Below are 14078 nucleotides of genomic sequence, written 5' to 3' on the forward strand. Positions count from 1 at the left end.
CACACTGAGGAACTACAGCTCTAATATTTTGCCTGCTTCAAGAAATTAAGGAGTGGACTCCCTGCCAGCACCATGTTAACAGACCTTCCCCTGCACCATCTCCATCAAGAAGATCCTAGCTGGACACCCTCTTGGAGATTCTGGATCATTGGATTGGTGGTGTGGACCCCTGTCCTGCATGAAGAAGCACTACTGGAAGTAAGTGTAGAAGTGTTACTTTGGGGGCAGCTGCAACTCTTGACTTTGTCCTGGTCCAGTGCGAGGTTTTTAACCCTTTGAGCACTATTTGCTTCTAAGCGTTACTTTTACTTTTGACCCTTAAAAATTCATATGTCAGGTTCCCTACGTCAGATTTTTGTTGTTTCGGTGCCATTTTATAGATAACATATTTCCTATTTTTATAAATTGGTGTGCGATTTTTACTGCTCGTTGTCAACTACCAAGGGTTGAGCAAGCAATTAATTTACTGAGACCTTGACTGGGCCTAATATTGTGATTGTGGCCTTATTATTAGTGCTGGGCACCTACCAACCCCTGCTAACAAACCACTTTCCAACATGGTTCTTCTGGGGTGCTTAAGAGTACAGGTTTCTTTTTTAAGCTTCTGAGTGATAGCCTATCAGGCTGTTGTTTCCTTCTCTTGCTCTCTCTGTGGATTTTGTGCAGCCTTTTTTCTGACAGTGTTGCAAGTATAAAGGCTTTATTGCTACATATTTCCCAGTTATCTCTCCTCCAGCATTCACTAGGAAAACACATCTGATAGTCTACACTGTGACTGTATGGAAAATGACTTCCAGTGATGAACACTATTCAATGTCTTCTTCCTGTATTCTTAAAATATATATTAAAGTAGGTGTTCCGGGGTCCGCACAAGCAGGAGGGAGTAATTCAAGGTTTATGACTTTTAATGAAGATCCTAAGATGCAGAATGTGGATTATTAGTTGGAGGGGATGGGAATCCTCACCAACAAATAATGTCACAACTCCGTACCAAGTACTGTTAGAGCTCTATAATTTAAACCTGAGCTCAGCTCCTGGTAGTACAGAGCTGCCCTGGTCTAACCTCATTGAAATGTGTAAAGAATTTATCTGTTCCAAAGCAGTGAAACAATAGGAAATACATCACAATGAACATCCCACTCCAATTTATAATAACAGAGTAAAAGATAATGAGCATATAGACACCAAAAGAACACAAATTGGATGTAGGCAACAGGTGATATCATTTTTAGGAATTTTACGTCAAGGTAGCACCTCAAAGCACTAATTACAGTTATCTGGTCACACTAGACTGGGTCAAAGTCAAAAGTTGAGGATGACTGAGCTACTGGCGGTCGGGTAAAGGGAGCATGAAAGTTTACTTTCTGACTTCGATTTTCTGGAGAAAAGGCCTCGTCAATTAATCATCAGTGGGTCCAGCTGCAAACTGGGTCCTAAAAAGGTCTTCATGTTGGAGGTCTGAGGAAGAGTGGGTATTCAGAGGGAGCCTTGACTCTGGTGGGAAACTTGGTGTGGCCAGCATTGAGGTCCGTAAACTCAGAGTTGGGAAAGTGTGGAATCCCCTTCCAGAAAGGTCTCAATGGTGGTCAGATGCTGTGCGACGTTGCCCTCAGTGAAATCTCTGTACGTCTGGACTTTTATTGAAGTTGAAATCCATTCAGAAGGGGAATCCAGCGAGTTGTATCTGACTGGCAATTCCACATTGGTTGTTGTGGCTTCGGTCCCTGTCTACATTTGTTCCCTGGAGGAAAAGTTCTGAAAAAGTTTCAAAGTGCCCAGTTTTGCAGGTGTTAGTGTCAGAGAAGTACACTCTAATACCAGCCAATGGTCCAGGACCTCCAGGGCAACACTTGGTGGTTAGGACTCAATCTCCCAGATGCTACTAGAAGGGTCCAGGGCAAATTCAGTTAGAACTTGTATGCTGGACTCTTGGGGAAAAGTAGCATTTGTGGAATTGTTCCAGACAACTGATGCTTGAAATTCATTTGTTTGTTCTTGCTACAGGTGGGCACAGGTCCAGCCCTTGGAGTCCCTATCCACTGGTTTAACAGCAGGTGCAGTTCTTTTTCTGAATATACACAGGTCCAGATGTGTTCTGAAGAAGGTTTCCACGGCTGCCACATTTATGCCTGGCACTAGCCTCTGAGTGGGGGAGACATCCTGACCAATTGGGCAAAAGTTCACAGAATCTTTCTTTCTCTGGGCAGACCTCAGGGACCAGGGCATTTGGTGGGCACATTGCCCAGGTCATCCTGTATGGAGGAGGTTACATCTCTCCCACTCAAGGCCCTTTTGTTCTCTTTCCTGGGAGCCATGTACTACTCTTGCAAAGGGCAGGTTACTAGATCACAATTGAGGATTAACTCTGAAAAGGCTACCTACGACATTAGGCAGAAAAATAGTGACTTTTTGAATTGACTGTTTCTGAAATAATTAAACAAAATTCAGCGTTAGCATTGAGTTGGATTTTGTTTAAAAATGAGTGTCTGAACTACTTTTCTACGCATGGCTAATCTGAAGTTAGCTTTATTAAGTGTAATAAAATAACCCAATATTTTCTATGGCACAGCCAACCTTGCTACAGTGAAAATGGGGTTGGTTCCTTTTTCTCTGTGAAGATATATAAAAATATTCTACACATATACCCTACTTTTCAATATTAGGGCCCTCATTATGAACACAGCGGTAAACACCGCTCCGGCGGCGGTAACAACCGCCAACAGTCATACGGTCTGTACTGCCAAATAATGAACCACCTTAAACACAAGCAGCCTGAAAACCACTCACCGCTAGCAGAGGAGTGCCGACAACGATGGCAGAGCCCGTCCACAGTCCGATGGAAATGCCCTACCCGCCCATCAAATAATGAAGCACTAGACCGCCGTCAGTTCTGGGGCGGGAACCACTGCCACGCAGAGCTAGACAGAAATGAACCAAATAAAAGGGAACACTCACCGGAGGCACACACAACACGCCAAAGCAGAAATAGATAGAGGGTTGTAGATCATGCCAGCCCTGCTCGTTGCCATATACCTCCACGACCGAGACCGCAGACGAAGATGACGACGGTAAGTACCGCAACCTACTAAACAAGGGAAGAAAGGGCACAGTTACATACCCACCCACTCCACCCACAACCCTTCACAACAGCACAAGCCATACACCCCAAAGCAAGAGGTACTTACCCGACACAAGGCAAATCCAACCTGCCCAAAGCACACACATGTGCCCAACACCCCAACCAAAGAAACAATGAACCACGTATCCTGAGTGTGCCATAAACAACACTGGTCACACATGAATTTTTATTCAGCTCAATGAGCAATATAAGTGCAACATAATCGCAATGGCCAGTCCAGAGTACATAGTCCGATGGGCCAAACTGGCCCCAATTTGACTCTCACAAGTGCAAAGGTACTCCACCTCATAGGGGCAACAATGGGGCATCCAGACACCTCAGGGAACAGGGCAGGGGGTGGTGGGGACTTACGACTGGGAAGGGGGGGCTTGTCCTTACGTTTGGATGTTTGAGGTGGCTTGGATCTGGACCTTGAGGCAGGTGGAGAGCGGACTTGGCCTGGGGTGCAGCAGATGTTCCAGGGCCAGCACGGGGTCTCTTGCACACAGGGGAGGAAACACAGGAATGGGAAGGGCGGACAGGGGCGGGCTGTTAAACACGGGATAGGAAAAGTTTCTTAGGGGCAATTGGGGTGGACCTGGAGGAAGGCGTGGGAGTGCAGGTAGAGGGAGTGGTTGTGACAGGTGTAGGTGTGCGTGACGTGGGTGCAGGTGACTGGACAGTATTCTGAGGTGTGGTGGATGTGTGATGGGTGGGTGTTTTGGTGTGTTTGAGTGTCTTGGGAGGACAGTGGGACAAGACAGGCTGGCAGTGTAAATGTATGTTGTCTGGGTGTCTGCAAGTCTGGTGAGTGTGCTGCATGTGTCAACTAAAGTCGTTGTGGCGAGTGCAGGTGTGGTGTCTTGGGTGCATTAATGGATGTCTGATATTGTGGTGACTGCAAGAATAAGGTCAGCAACATTGAATGAGGGTGCAGTGCCTGTGGGTGTGCATGTAGAGGGGACAGACAGGGAGGCGGAAGATGCGGACACACTGGGGGAAGTGGATATTGGTGTGTGTGCCTGTGTATGCTGGCTGTGTGTATGCCTGTGGTGGGAGGTGTGGTGCTTGTGTTTTTAAGTGTGCTTCTTGTGTGTTGAGGTGTGTGCCTCCGTGTCAGAATGTGTGCTTTAGGTGGTTGAAGGGAGTGGGGTGCATGAAGGGGTAGAGGTGGTTGGAGGGGGAACAGAATGACCAGGGACACTGGCTGCCATCAAAAAGGAAGCCAGAGCCTGAAAAGATCTCTGTAGTCCAGACACAGCATTGTGAATGCCATCCAGATCGGCATTGGTCTGCTGCACCTCTGATGCTAGCCTCTGGATGGCAGTGACGATGGTTGTCTGCCCTACAGAAATGGTTCTCAGGAGGTCAATAGCCTCCTACGTGACGGAAGCAGGGCTGACTGGGGCAGGGGATGAGGTGCCTGGGGCAAAGGAGACACCCACCCTTCTGGGTGAGCGGGCACGGGCAACTCGGTGGGGAGCAAATGGGAGGGCAGTGACGGTATGGGGGTGGCGGAAGATGACATAGAATGGGTGGGCCCACTAGGGTCCACCACCGCCTGGGAGCTCCCACCGGAGGAGGTATCAGAGTCTTTACCTCCAGTGGTAGTTGCCTCCCCATGGTACTCCCCTTGCCCTCCAACCCACTGGTCTCCTTGGCGTAGGACGATTCTGCCTCTGTGGAACCGTGGGCCGATGCATCCCCACTCGCCGGTGCCTCAGCTCCCTCGCCAGATGATGCTGATGTACACAGAGAACACAAGAGAACAAGGATGGGGAGACAAAACAGGAGAGACAATTGTAAATATCTGAATGGAGGTACATAAGTGGTTCACACATACACCCACCCTGCAACTTTTAGTCTATGAAGCACCTGCCGCTATACACATGGCTATGCCCCTGACTAGTGGCCACAACCCTACTCTACAGCCATCCCCCACCGCACTGAAGGGCCTGAAGTACTGCAGACCTGACCCTTATAACCCTATTCCCCACGGGGGCCATTATGTAGGTGGACATCTGTCAGAGTCCTTGCCACAAGACAGCATACATACCACTGCACACACACACATCATCAAGGAGCCAAAGTATGGTTTTTGTACTCAGCCCCTTGTGACTGCTGTGCAGCCTTCAAGCGCCCATCCAGGTCCGGGTACACCACCACCAGAATACGTCGCATAAGTGGGGGTCAGTGCACGACAGGCACCCCTTCCTCGTTGGGAGGACTTCCTCAGCTGGACCTCGCCCAGCGCCGCAGGTCCTCCCACCGCGTCCTGCAATGGGTGCTCTGCCGGTTGTAGACCCCCAGGGTCTGCACCTCCCTGGCAATGGCCTTCCAAAGTCCCCTCTTCTGATGGGCGCTGACCTATATGGGACACACAGAAAAAGGAACACGGAGGTCAGACAATTGGCATTACATACAGCTGGCTATACGTCCACTATGGGACGCACATATAAAACTGCATAGCAGCACACACACGCAGCATGGTAGGAATCCTGGACTATACAGTGTCACACGTGCACGCATGTTTACAGCCATCTACCACCATTACACACATCCATGCCCCCAATCCTCCTACTCACCTGTACCTCTGGCGACCGTAGAGCTTGGCATACAGGTGCAGGACCCCGTCCACGAGCTTCTCCAATTCCTCGCTTATGAAGGCTAGGGCCCTTTCCCCTGCCACACGTGCCATTTCCATGACCAGAGGCAGGATACAGCAGCACACTCAGTGGAGTGCCAGCATGCACGAGATCCGAGAGTCAAGTGAAGTTGGGGTGGCAAGTTAGCATACGCACTGCGGCGGTGTGCACTGTCACCGCCGGCGGCGATTATGATACGCAAAGAATACCCATTGACAACCATGTTGACCAATGAATTGGTGCACAGCGCTAAACACCGCCTTACGCTATTACGTCAACCGCTAGCGGTCACGCAGTTGTTAAATCCTCATCTGCCCCATGCAGGCCCTATTGTCCCCAAACACCCATAGATTTGAACCAATATACATTTGCTCACCTGAACAGTCCTGATGTATCATCTTGGACATGTTGCTACAGTGTCACACATACTATGCTTATGTGTTGTTGACAATCATGCCTGCAGTCCTGAATAGGAAACATTGTGGGCAGATGTATGTGTGTTCCTCACATGTGTTCTATATTCCTCCTAGGTACAGACCCTTGTGGCGAGGGAGGGCCCCATTGGTGTACAGACCACTTGTTGATTTGAGAACCATGGTGGAGCGTCATATCATTATCAATTACAGACTCACTTGTGCTACTATTCATGAACTTTGTGCATTACTGGATCCAGCACTGAGACCGGTTTATCGTAATCAGCATGCCATCCCTACTAAAGTGCAGGTGCTCTCTGCACTTCATTTCCTGGCCACGGGCTCATTTCAAGTGACAGTGGGCATGAGTGCAGGTTTTTCACATCCAATGTTTAGCATTATACTGTCCATATTCCTGAATGCATTTGTACGACACCTGCGGTCCTTTGTGAGGTGTCCCCAAAGTGCTGACCTCCCTACCATCAAGTCGGACTTCTATGTCTTTGCCAACATACCCCAAGTGATAGGTGCCATTGATGGAACCCACATTGCTCTCATCCCCCCAAGAGTCAGTGAACAAGTGTACAGAAACAGGAAGACCATTCATTCCATGAGCATTCAATTGGTGTGTACTGCAACCAGTACATCTCACATGTGAATGCCATGTTCCCTGGATCAGTCCATGATTCCTTTGTGCCAAGGAACAGTATTGTGCCACGCAAGATGGAACAACTACAGAGGGACAGAGGATGAATCATAGGTAGGTGTGGTTGACACTTATTGCCACATAGCAGACAGCCAGGCTGTCTGCCACGGAGGGTTGTCATTGACAGTCCTGTTTACCCCCTTTTTTAGGTGATTCTGGCTACCCCAACATGCATTGTCTCCTGACACCAGTGAGGAATCCTAGGACAGATGCAGAGAGGAATTACAATAAGGCCCATGGATGTACTAGGCGGGTGATAGAGCGCACAATAGGTCTCCTGAAGGCTAGATTTTGTTGCCTACCTATCTCTTGTGGATCCCTGGCCTATGAGCCTGAAAAGGTGTGTAGAATAGTTGTGGCCTGCTGCATGCTGCACAACGTGGCTGTGAGGAATTCTATCACCCTCTTGGAGGAGGAGAGTGCTGTATACCCAGACCTGCTTCCTCAGAGAGGGGATGATGAGGAGGGGAAAGATGTACATTCCAGGAACCAACTGATACAACTCTACTTCCAGTAACTATACGGGACTAATCGATGAGATTGCTGTCTGTGCATACTTTTCATCTAGGTGGAGTTGGGTCAATAGACATTGCCACTGTGACCAGGTCTGCATAGGACATGTTACATTATGGTAAAATTGTTTGACAATTCTGTTGGCACAACCACATGTTTTGCTTGGGGTGCAATTCCTGCTACTCAGATAAGAATAAATGATTTATAAGACAGTTGCATTCATACATCAATTTGTTTCGACATAATGACAGGGGACATGGTGTTTTATTTGGTGCAGGGATTATATTGTGCAGTGTACAGTGATGGGAGTGATCTGGTGGTGGTTGTACAATATGACTACATAGTTGAAGCATTTATTGGCAGTAGTGATATGTCCATCTATCATTTCTAGTGTTTGGTGTTGTTTTTACATGGTTTGGTCGTTGGTTCAGTGGCACACTTGGACGACAGTTCTTGCCAGAGTCACTTCTTTGAGGGGGCCTTGGTCTTGGCAGGTGTTCCTGTCCCATATCTTGGCCCGAGGGACCGTTTGGGTGCCTGGTGTTGGCCTGTACGGTTTGAGATGCAGGTCTCCTGTGTGTCCTGAGAGTGTGGCACAAGTCCAGTTGCTGCTGCTAATGTGTTGCCTGGTCTGTATCCTGGCCTATAGTAGGGGCTTCCTGGTCTGTGGGGGCCTCAGGCTGTGTTGGGACAAGGTGCAGTAGCGCACCTGCTATGGTGGCCATTGTGGCATTGTGCAGTTTCCACTGCTCCATGGCCTCTTGGTGGTGTGCTACCTGCATCCTTTGAGTCTGCTTCAGGGTGGACACAATCTGGGCCAATCTGTCCTGGGTACGGTGGTATGCTCCCACGACCTCAGAGATCACAACCTGGGCTGCAGCATCCATCCTGTGGCCTCTCCCCTGGGCCAGTGATGCCCTCCCACTGGGCCTAAACCCCTGTGCCTGTGTCCCCTGCACAGGTCTGGCGGTACCACTTGTACTGGGGCCATCATCTTCCTGCATGTTGGTAGGGGGTGACTGTGGCCTCTGTCCATGTGTTCCACCAGTCTGTGGCCTGGATACACAGGTGTGCGGACGGTTGCTCTGGGCTGATGTCGTATGCTGGGTGGTAGGGGTGTCAGTAGTGTCCTGGGTGGGGCTGCTGGATGGTGACAGTCCAGGAATGTATGGGGGGCAAGGGTGTCTCACAATGTCCAGGTTTCCATCTCCTGTGTCCTGGGTGGTGCCTCTGTCTCCCTGTGGGGCACTGCCACTCCTTGTCCTGACTGTCAGGGTGGCATGGGTGGTGGTGCCTGTAGGGGGGAATAGACATGTCTGTTACAATTGCTGATCGTATGGGATGCACAGGTCTGGGCTGTTTTATGCAGGTTTTTACACTTTGGGGCCATGCAGGGTGCCTTTGTGAGGTTCGCATTGCATTTTGCTTAGGATGTGGAGGTGCATTGTGGGTGGTGTAGTACCTTTGTGATTCCTTGCAGGGGTAGGTGGCTGTGCACAGGGGGAGGGATGTGGGCCTGTTAGTGGGTTTGTGGGCATGCAGCGTGGCTGGGTGTTGTGAGCCTGGGCTGGGTGGGGTAGTGGTCCTGGTGGCTGTTGGTGGGGTGGGGTGTGCATGCATTACAGGTGTGATGGATATGGTGTAATTGTAGATGACTTACCAGAGTGCATTCCTCCAGTGAGTCCAGGGAGTCCCACAGGGTGCAGGATGGCCAATACCTTTTCCTCCCAATCAGTGTAGTCCGTTGGTGCTGGTGGAGGTCCTTCCCCAGTCTTCTGGACTACAATGTTGTGCTGGGATGCCATGGACCTCACCTTCCCACGCAGGTCGTTCCATCTCTTGCGGATGTCTTCCCTCGTGCGTGGATGGTGTCCCACTGCATTGACATTGTTCACTATTGTCTGCCATAGCACCATCTACCTGGCGATGGGTGTGTGCTGGAACTGTGCCCTGAATAATTGTGGCTCGACCTTCAGTATCTCGTCCACCATGGTCCTTAGCTCCCATTCTGTGAAGCGTGGGTGTTGGAGGGGTGCCATGGTGTGTCTTGTGAATGGTGTCTTGTGTGGATCTAGGTGAGGGTGCTCTTGTGTGGTTGGGTGTATGTATCGTGTATTGTGGAATTCGGTGTCTGCTTCTAGAGTTCTCTGTATCAGTTGTCCTAAGTTTGTTGCAAAGGAATGTGGGGTGTGTCTGTGAGTGTTTTATAGTGTTGTAGATGTGTGTCAGGTGTGTGGGTTTTGAACTTGCATATGTGTGCATTTCTTACTGTTGGGTCCAATTGCCGGCCGTGGCGGTCTGTACCGCCAATAGTCGTTCGGCTTCCACTGCCCGCCACAGTGATTTGTGCATCATTATTTGGAGGGCTTGTGTGCTCGGCGATGGCGTGGTGGGAGGTCCAGCATTTCTGCCGACAAGGTCCTGGCGGTGACTGGTGGCATGGAGATTTTTGTCGGTTTCTGATTTTTGCATCATTATATGGTGGGTTTCTGTTCACCGCTAATGGCGGTCTTCTGTTCGCCGTTGCCACTGCGGTCGACTGTGTTTACCGCCTTGTTCTTAATGAGGGCCTATGTATTCTGCCTTAGGGCTGGTAAGGCCTACTTTAGGGGTGACATAGTACGACTGAAAAGGAAGGTTTTGGCCTAGCAAAAAGATGATTTTGACAGGTCGAATTGGCGGTATTAACAATGCTCAGCTAGGCTGCTGTAGCAGCCTTACTGTCATGCTTTACATGGTCACTTTAGATGTGGCACAATAAGAGCTCCAGTACACTAGTGCTATTTGCATTACAGGCCCTAGGTACATAGGGTATGATATACCAGGAACTTTTTGGTAAGTTGAATATGCCAATCAGGGATTTCAACCAATTGGAAATTTTTTAAGGGTCAGACCGCATTAACTGTGGCCTGGCTAACAGTGTCCCAGTGTACAGAGTCAAAAACCAACAAGATAAAAACATGGGGCTGCTCATGCAAAAAGAGGCATTTTATTACAGTCAATATATCGAAGGAGTCATGTGCGTGAGACAATAGGTATCTGACCCTGGTAAACCTACAGTTTGTGAGGCTTTTTTTGTTTTTTCAAATATGCAGAAGCAATTAAAAGTGGCAAAATAACGAGTAAAAATGCTGCCTCGTAGAGGTGCTATGAATGTGTTTGCAAAAAAGCAAGTCAAAGTTGACACAAAGAAAAAATAAATTAAACGAAAACAGAAATGAAAGCAGAGACTGGTCCGCGGATGTGAACGTGAAGAGAAAAATGTTATCAGAGAAGAGAGCTAATGGATAAAGTTGGCCTACCCACCGTCCCTTGCTTTTGCCTATGATGGAAGGAGGGAAAACACGAATGACACGAACAGGGCAATGTACGAAGAGGGATGACTAAAAACCCTGTTATGTATACCTTTCTGTATAGTGTATTTTTATTATTTGTTTAAAAACATTAGGTTGGCGAGCTTGCCAACGCTACCTTTAGGTCACACCTAAAACGGAATTTTCGAGTTATTTCTTTTACCCTCTGAAAGTAATACAGGTCTGATATTTGATGTCACTCTTTTTATTTGGCATATGTCACTATTCTGATTTGCACTGTTATTTTCGTATTCTAGATTTTAAATCCACTTGTTTCAAAAGCACAGCTGTCCCAAACTGTACAGTCGCGCTTAGCCAGCTGCAAAATCTTGGGGAAATTATCCAATAAATTTGAAGCTAATGTGTGAGTATGTTTTTTTTACTTTTTTGCAGTACATGCTTTTGCTTCACAAAGAATGTTCATGCTTTTGCTGTCCAGTGAATTAATGTTCCTTGGTGACGTGCATAAAAATGAGTAATTTGATTTTCGTTGCTATTATTTTTTTTCAAATATGTGCAAGCATGTGGACTTTCGCGTATAAGGGGTAACAAACACATATACTGAAATGGTACTACTTACTGAAAAGCATTCTCTGAAACCCAACATTAGAGGAGATGGTTAAAAGGAGAAAAAGGTAGTTTAAGAAAGATTGATATAAATTTATATAGAGAAAGCAGCTGGAAGGTAGAGAGACCAGAGTATGGAAGGAAGAGGGTCAATGTATTAATAACTGAACTTTTCAGTATATGGTCACATTTTTTTCTCTTTTCACTGTTTTACACCTGCCAAATTGTAAACACGTTTTACCGTAAGACAGGAGATGCAGGGTCTTAGTGGGGCAGTGATTTGTGACCAGCATTGTCTGAGGAACGCTTCTACATCCTACCCAAAAAAAAAATTAACAAGCATTTGCAGTGCAATGTGTCTTGCCTTTGCTCGAGTTAGAGCTGTTAGCGTTGTAAATTCCTAACAGGACTTTTCTTGCCACATAAATTGAAAATGAAAAGTAAAACACTTGACACAAGCAAGCCAATTCAAAGTGCCATGGCTGCCAAGAACATGAGCGCAAAGTATCGACACAAAAGGAAAAAGAAGTTCTCTCGCAGTCAAACGTTTCTGCAATTGTGCAATTATCACGTAACAGGGTCAGTCTGTAAGGCGGTAACAAAACCGCCCCAAGGAGTAACAGACGTTAAACATTTACCAATAATAACAAAGGATTTTTAAAAAGGCACAATACTTACAACAGGTCAAAGCGATTGCGCTGAAAAATACGGCCCATACCCTAACCTATCAGAGCAGTCTATCTGGCACTGCCAGACTGACCTAAAGGTAGGGCCACTAGAATTATGCGTCAGGGGAGCACCAAATTATATAGCAAGGAAACAAAGTTTATGCAGCACAATGTGACACTTTTTTTATACTATTACTCCGTTATGTTGTATTGTTGCGCATGGTAACACTGTCTGGGCAAAGATTTAACCTCATTAGATCCAATGTAAAAACCAAACACAGAGAAAATCCCCTGAAAGATGAACAGTTAATCTTTGCTAAGGGATTCTACTGTGCAGGGACCAACTTTGCCACTTTTGTAATAACTTTTGAACCGTTTCAGCTTGAAACATTTTTTCTCAAACTCTGCAGATTATGCAGCAGATGATGCATTATGTGTCAAATGCAACACATCCATAATTATGCAACAACATCTGCGACTGCAGAATTGCAGAATTCCAATGGCCCTTTCTACAGTATAGGCTCCCTGGTTGAAGCTATTGTTTTCAGGGAGTGCTTAATTCCTGCTTATGGTATTCTGTTTTCAAAAAGGGGCCCTGCACCGCTCACTATTCACCTTGTTATGTGTTAATTTTTTGTCCTACCGGTAGGACTAAGGTTGGACTGCTGCCAGAAAAATGACTAAAGTGTCATGCGTGATGTCACAGATTAAACTTTACACAGACAGAGAACATCAGATTTTAGTGCAATTTTTACCCTTTGTCTGCAGTAGAGGTTGAAGAACAGTTCTCACACCCAATACCCCACAAGCAAGAGAAGCCAGTATTAGAAACCAAAATTCTGTGGTCTCGCTGTTAACATCTAGCCAGGACCTCATCTCCTGCTCCAGGCTATCTGACCAGTACTGCAGAGCCAGGCTTCCCAACTCCAGCTTGTACTGAGTAGCTCCTCAAAGGAAGGTCCTGGAAACCTCACCAAGGACCTTCTTTCTTCCTGGACTTCCAAACGACCTCCTTGCCACACCTTCCTCTGGTGCTACACCTTCTACTCTAAAGAAACCAACACATTGATGTAAGCCCTGTAAATGTATTTGTAAAATGCAGCCGCTCATTGTGTCACTCTCAAAAAGAATCCAGCACTTGATGAATACTTCCACTGCGGAAACCGCAGGACCAGTTCATATTTTCACAGATCGATGAAAGCCCCACAAAGCCTGCAACCTAAAGCAAATAATAAAGAGCACAGAGAAAGTACACCACCTAAACACTCCAGAGGAAATACGTGCCCCAGATGAAATGGTGGGCACTACAGACATCCGTGAGTTGGTATAACTTTAGATCAAATTACAAAAGTAGAGCGCCTCGTCATTGCAGAAGAAGTAATAAGCCCTACAAACACGACACTATCGCTAATGCTAAGTTTACGGAGACAGACAAGCAAAAGCTTTATGTATAAAGTTGTATATCGCAAACCTCACTCGAAGATGTTTTCAGGCCGCTGTATACACATTTACAATAGCACAGCAGACCAAGGGAATTGTGGTAGGGAGCGAACCTCTAGACAACATACATGGCATAAGAGCGTACAGTAGTGCAGTTTAAAGAAATACACAAAAAAGAGTCAAAATATAGTGCATCGGTCTAGTTCGAAGCAACAACTTTTTGGAACCATATTTAGGCAAAGTTAGCTCAGAGTGTAGCTGAAGAGCACAGCAGAGGGCAGGCATGGCAATAGTGAAGCGTAGTCCAAAGCACCTCAGCACTTCACGAGTAATAAGAAGTGCTGTGCAATCACTATAACTGTGTGCAAAGGAAGACACAAATGTATTTTTGTTTTATAACTTGCCATCTGCCCAACAAAGAGAAACAAAATGCTTACAGGTAAAACTAAAAAGCAGCAGAACAAACTCCCAGCTTTCGGACAGGAGAAATAAGCATTTGCATTGCAATAGGTCTTGCATTTTCTTGAGGTGGAGCTATTGGCATTGTAAATTCAGAACTGGACTTTTCTTGCCACATAAATTAGTCGACCCTGTCTCATAGTTTTGTGTTTTCCTGGCATTGTTTGGTGGTCACTGGTGACTACTGACATCAGAA

The 14078-nt window shown here is 47.0% G+C and overlaps 1 protein-coding gene across 2 annotated transcripts in view; it reads left to right on the plus strand.

Annotated features, from left to right (window-relative positions):
- PPP4R4 (protein phosphatase 4 regulatory subunit 4) overlaps positions 1 to 14078 on the plus strand; it is a 1510494-nt gene that overhangs the window by 523005 nt on the left and 973411 nt on the right. For both annotated transcript variants that reach the window (XM_069208239.1, XM_069208238.1), the window contains exon 6: positions 11006 to 11112. In XM_069208239.1, the coding sequence (XP_069064340.1) occupies positions 11006 to 11112 (107 nt within the window). The remainder of the gene's footprint in view (positions 1 to 11005; positions 11113 to 14078) is intronic.

Source organism: Pleurodeles waltl, chromosome 9 (assembly GCF_031143425.1).
Source record: "Pleurodeles waltl isolate 20211129_DDA chromosome 9, aPleWal1.hap1.20221129, whole genome shotgun sequence".
NCBI lineage: Eukaryota > Metazoa > Chordata > Amphibia > Caudata > Salamandridae > Pleurodeles > Pleurodeles waltl.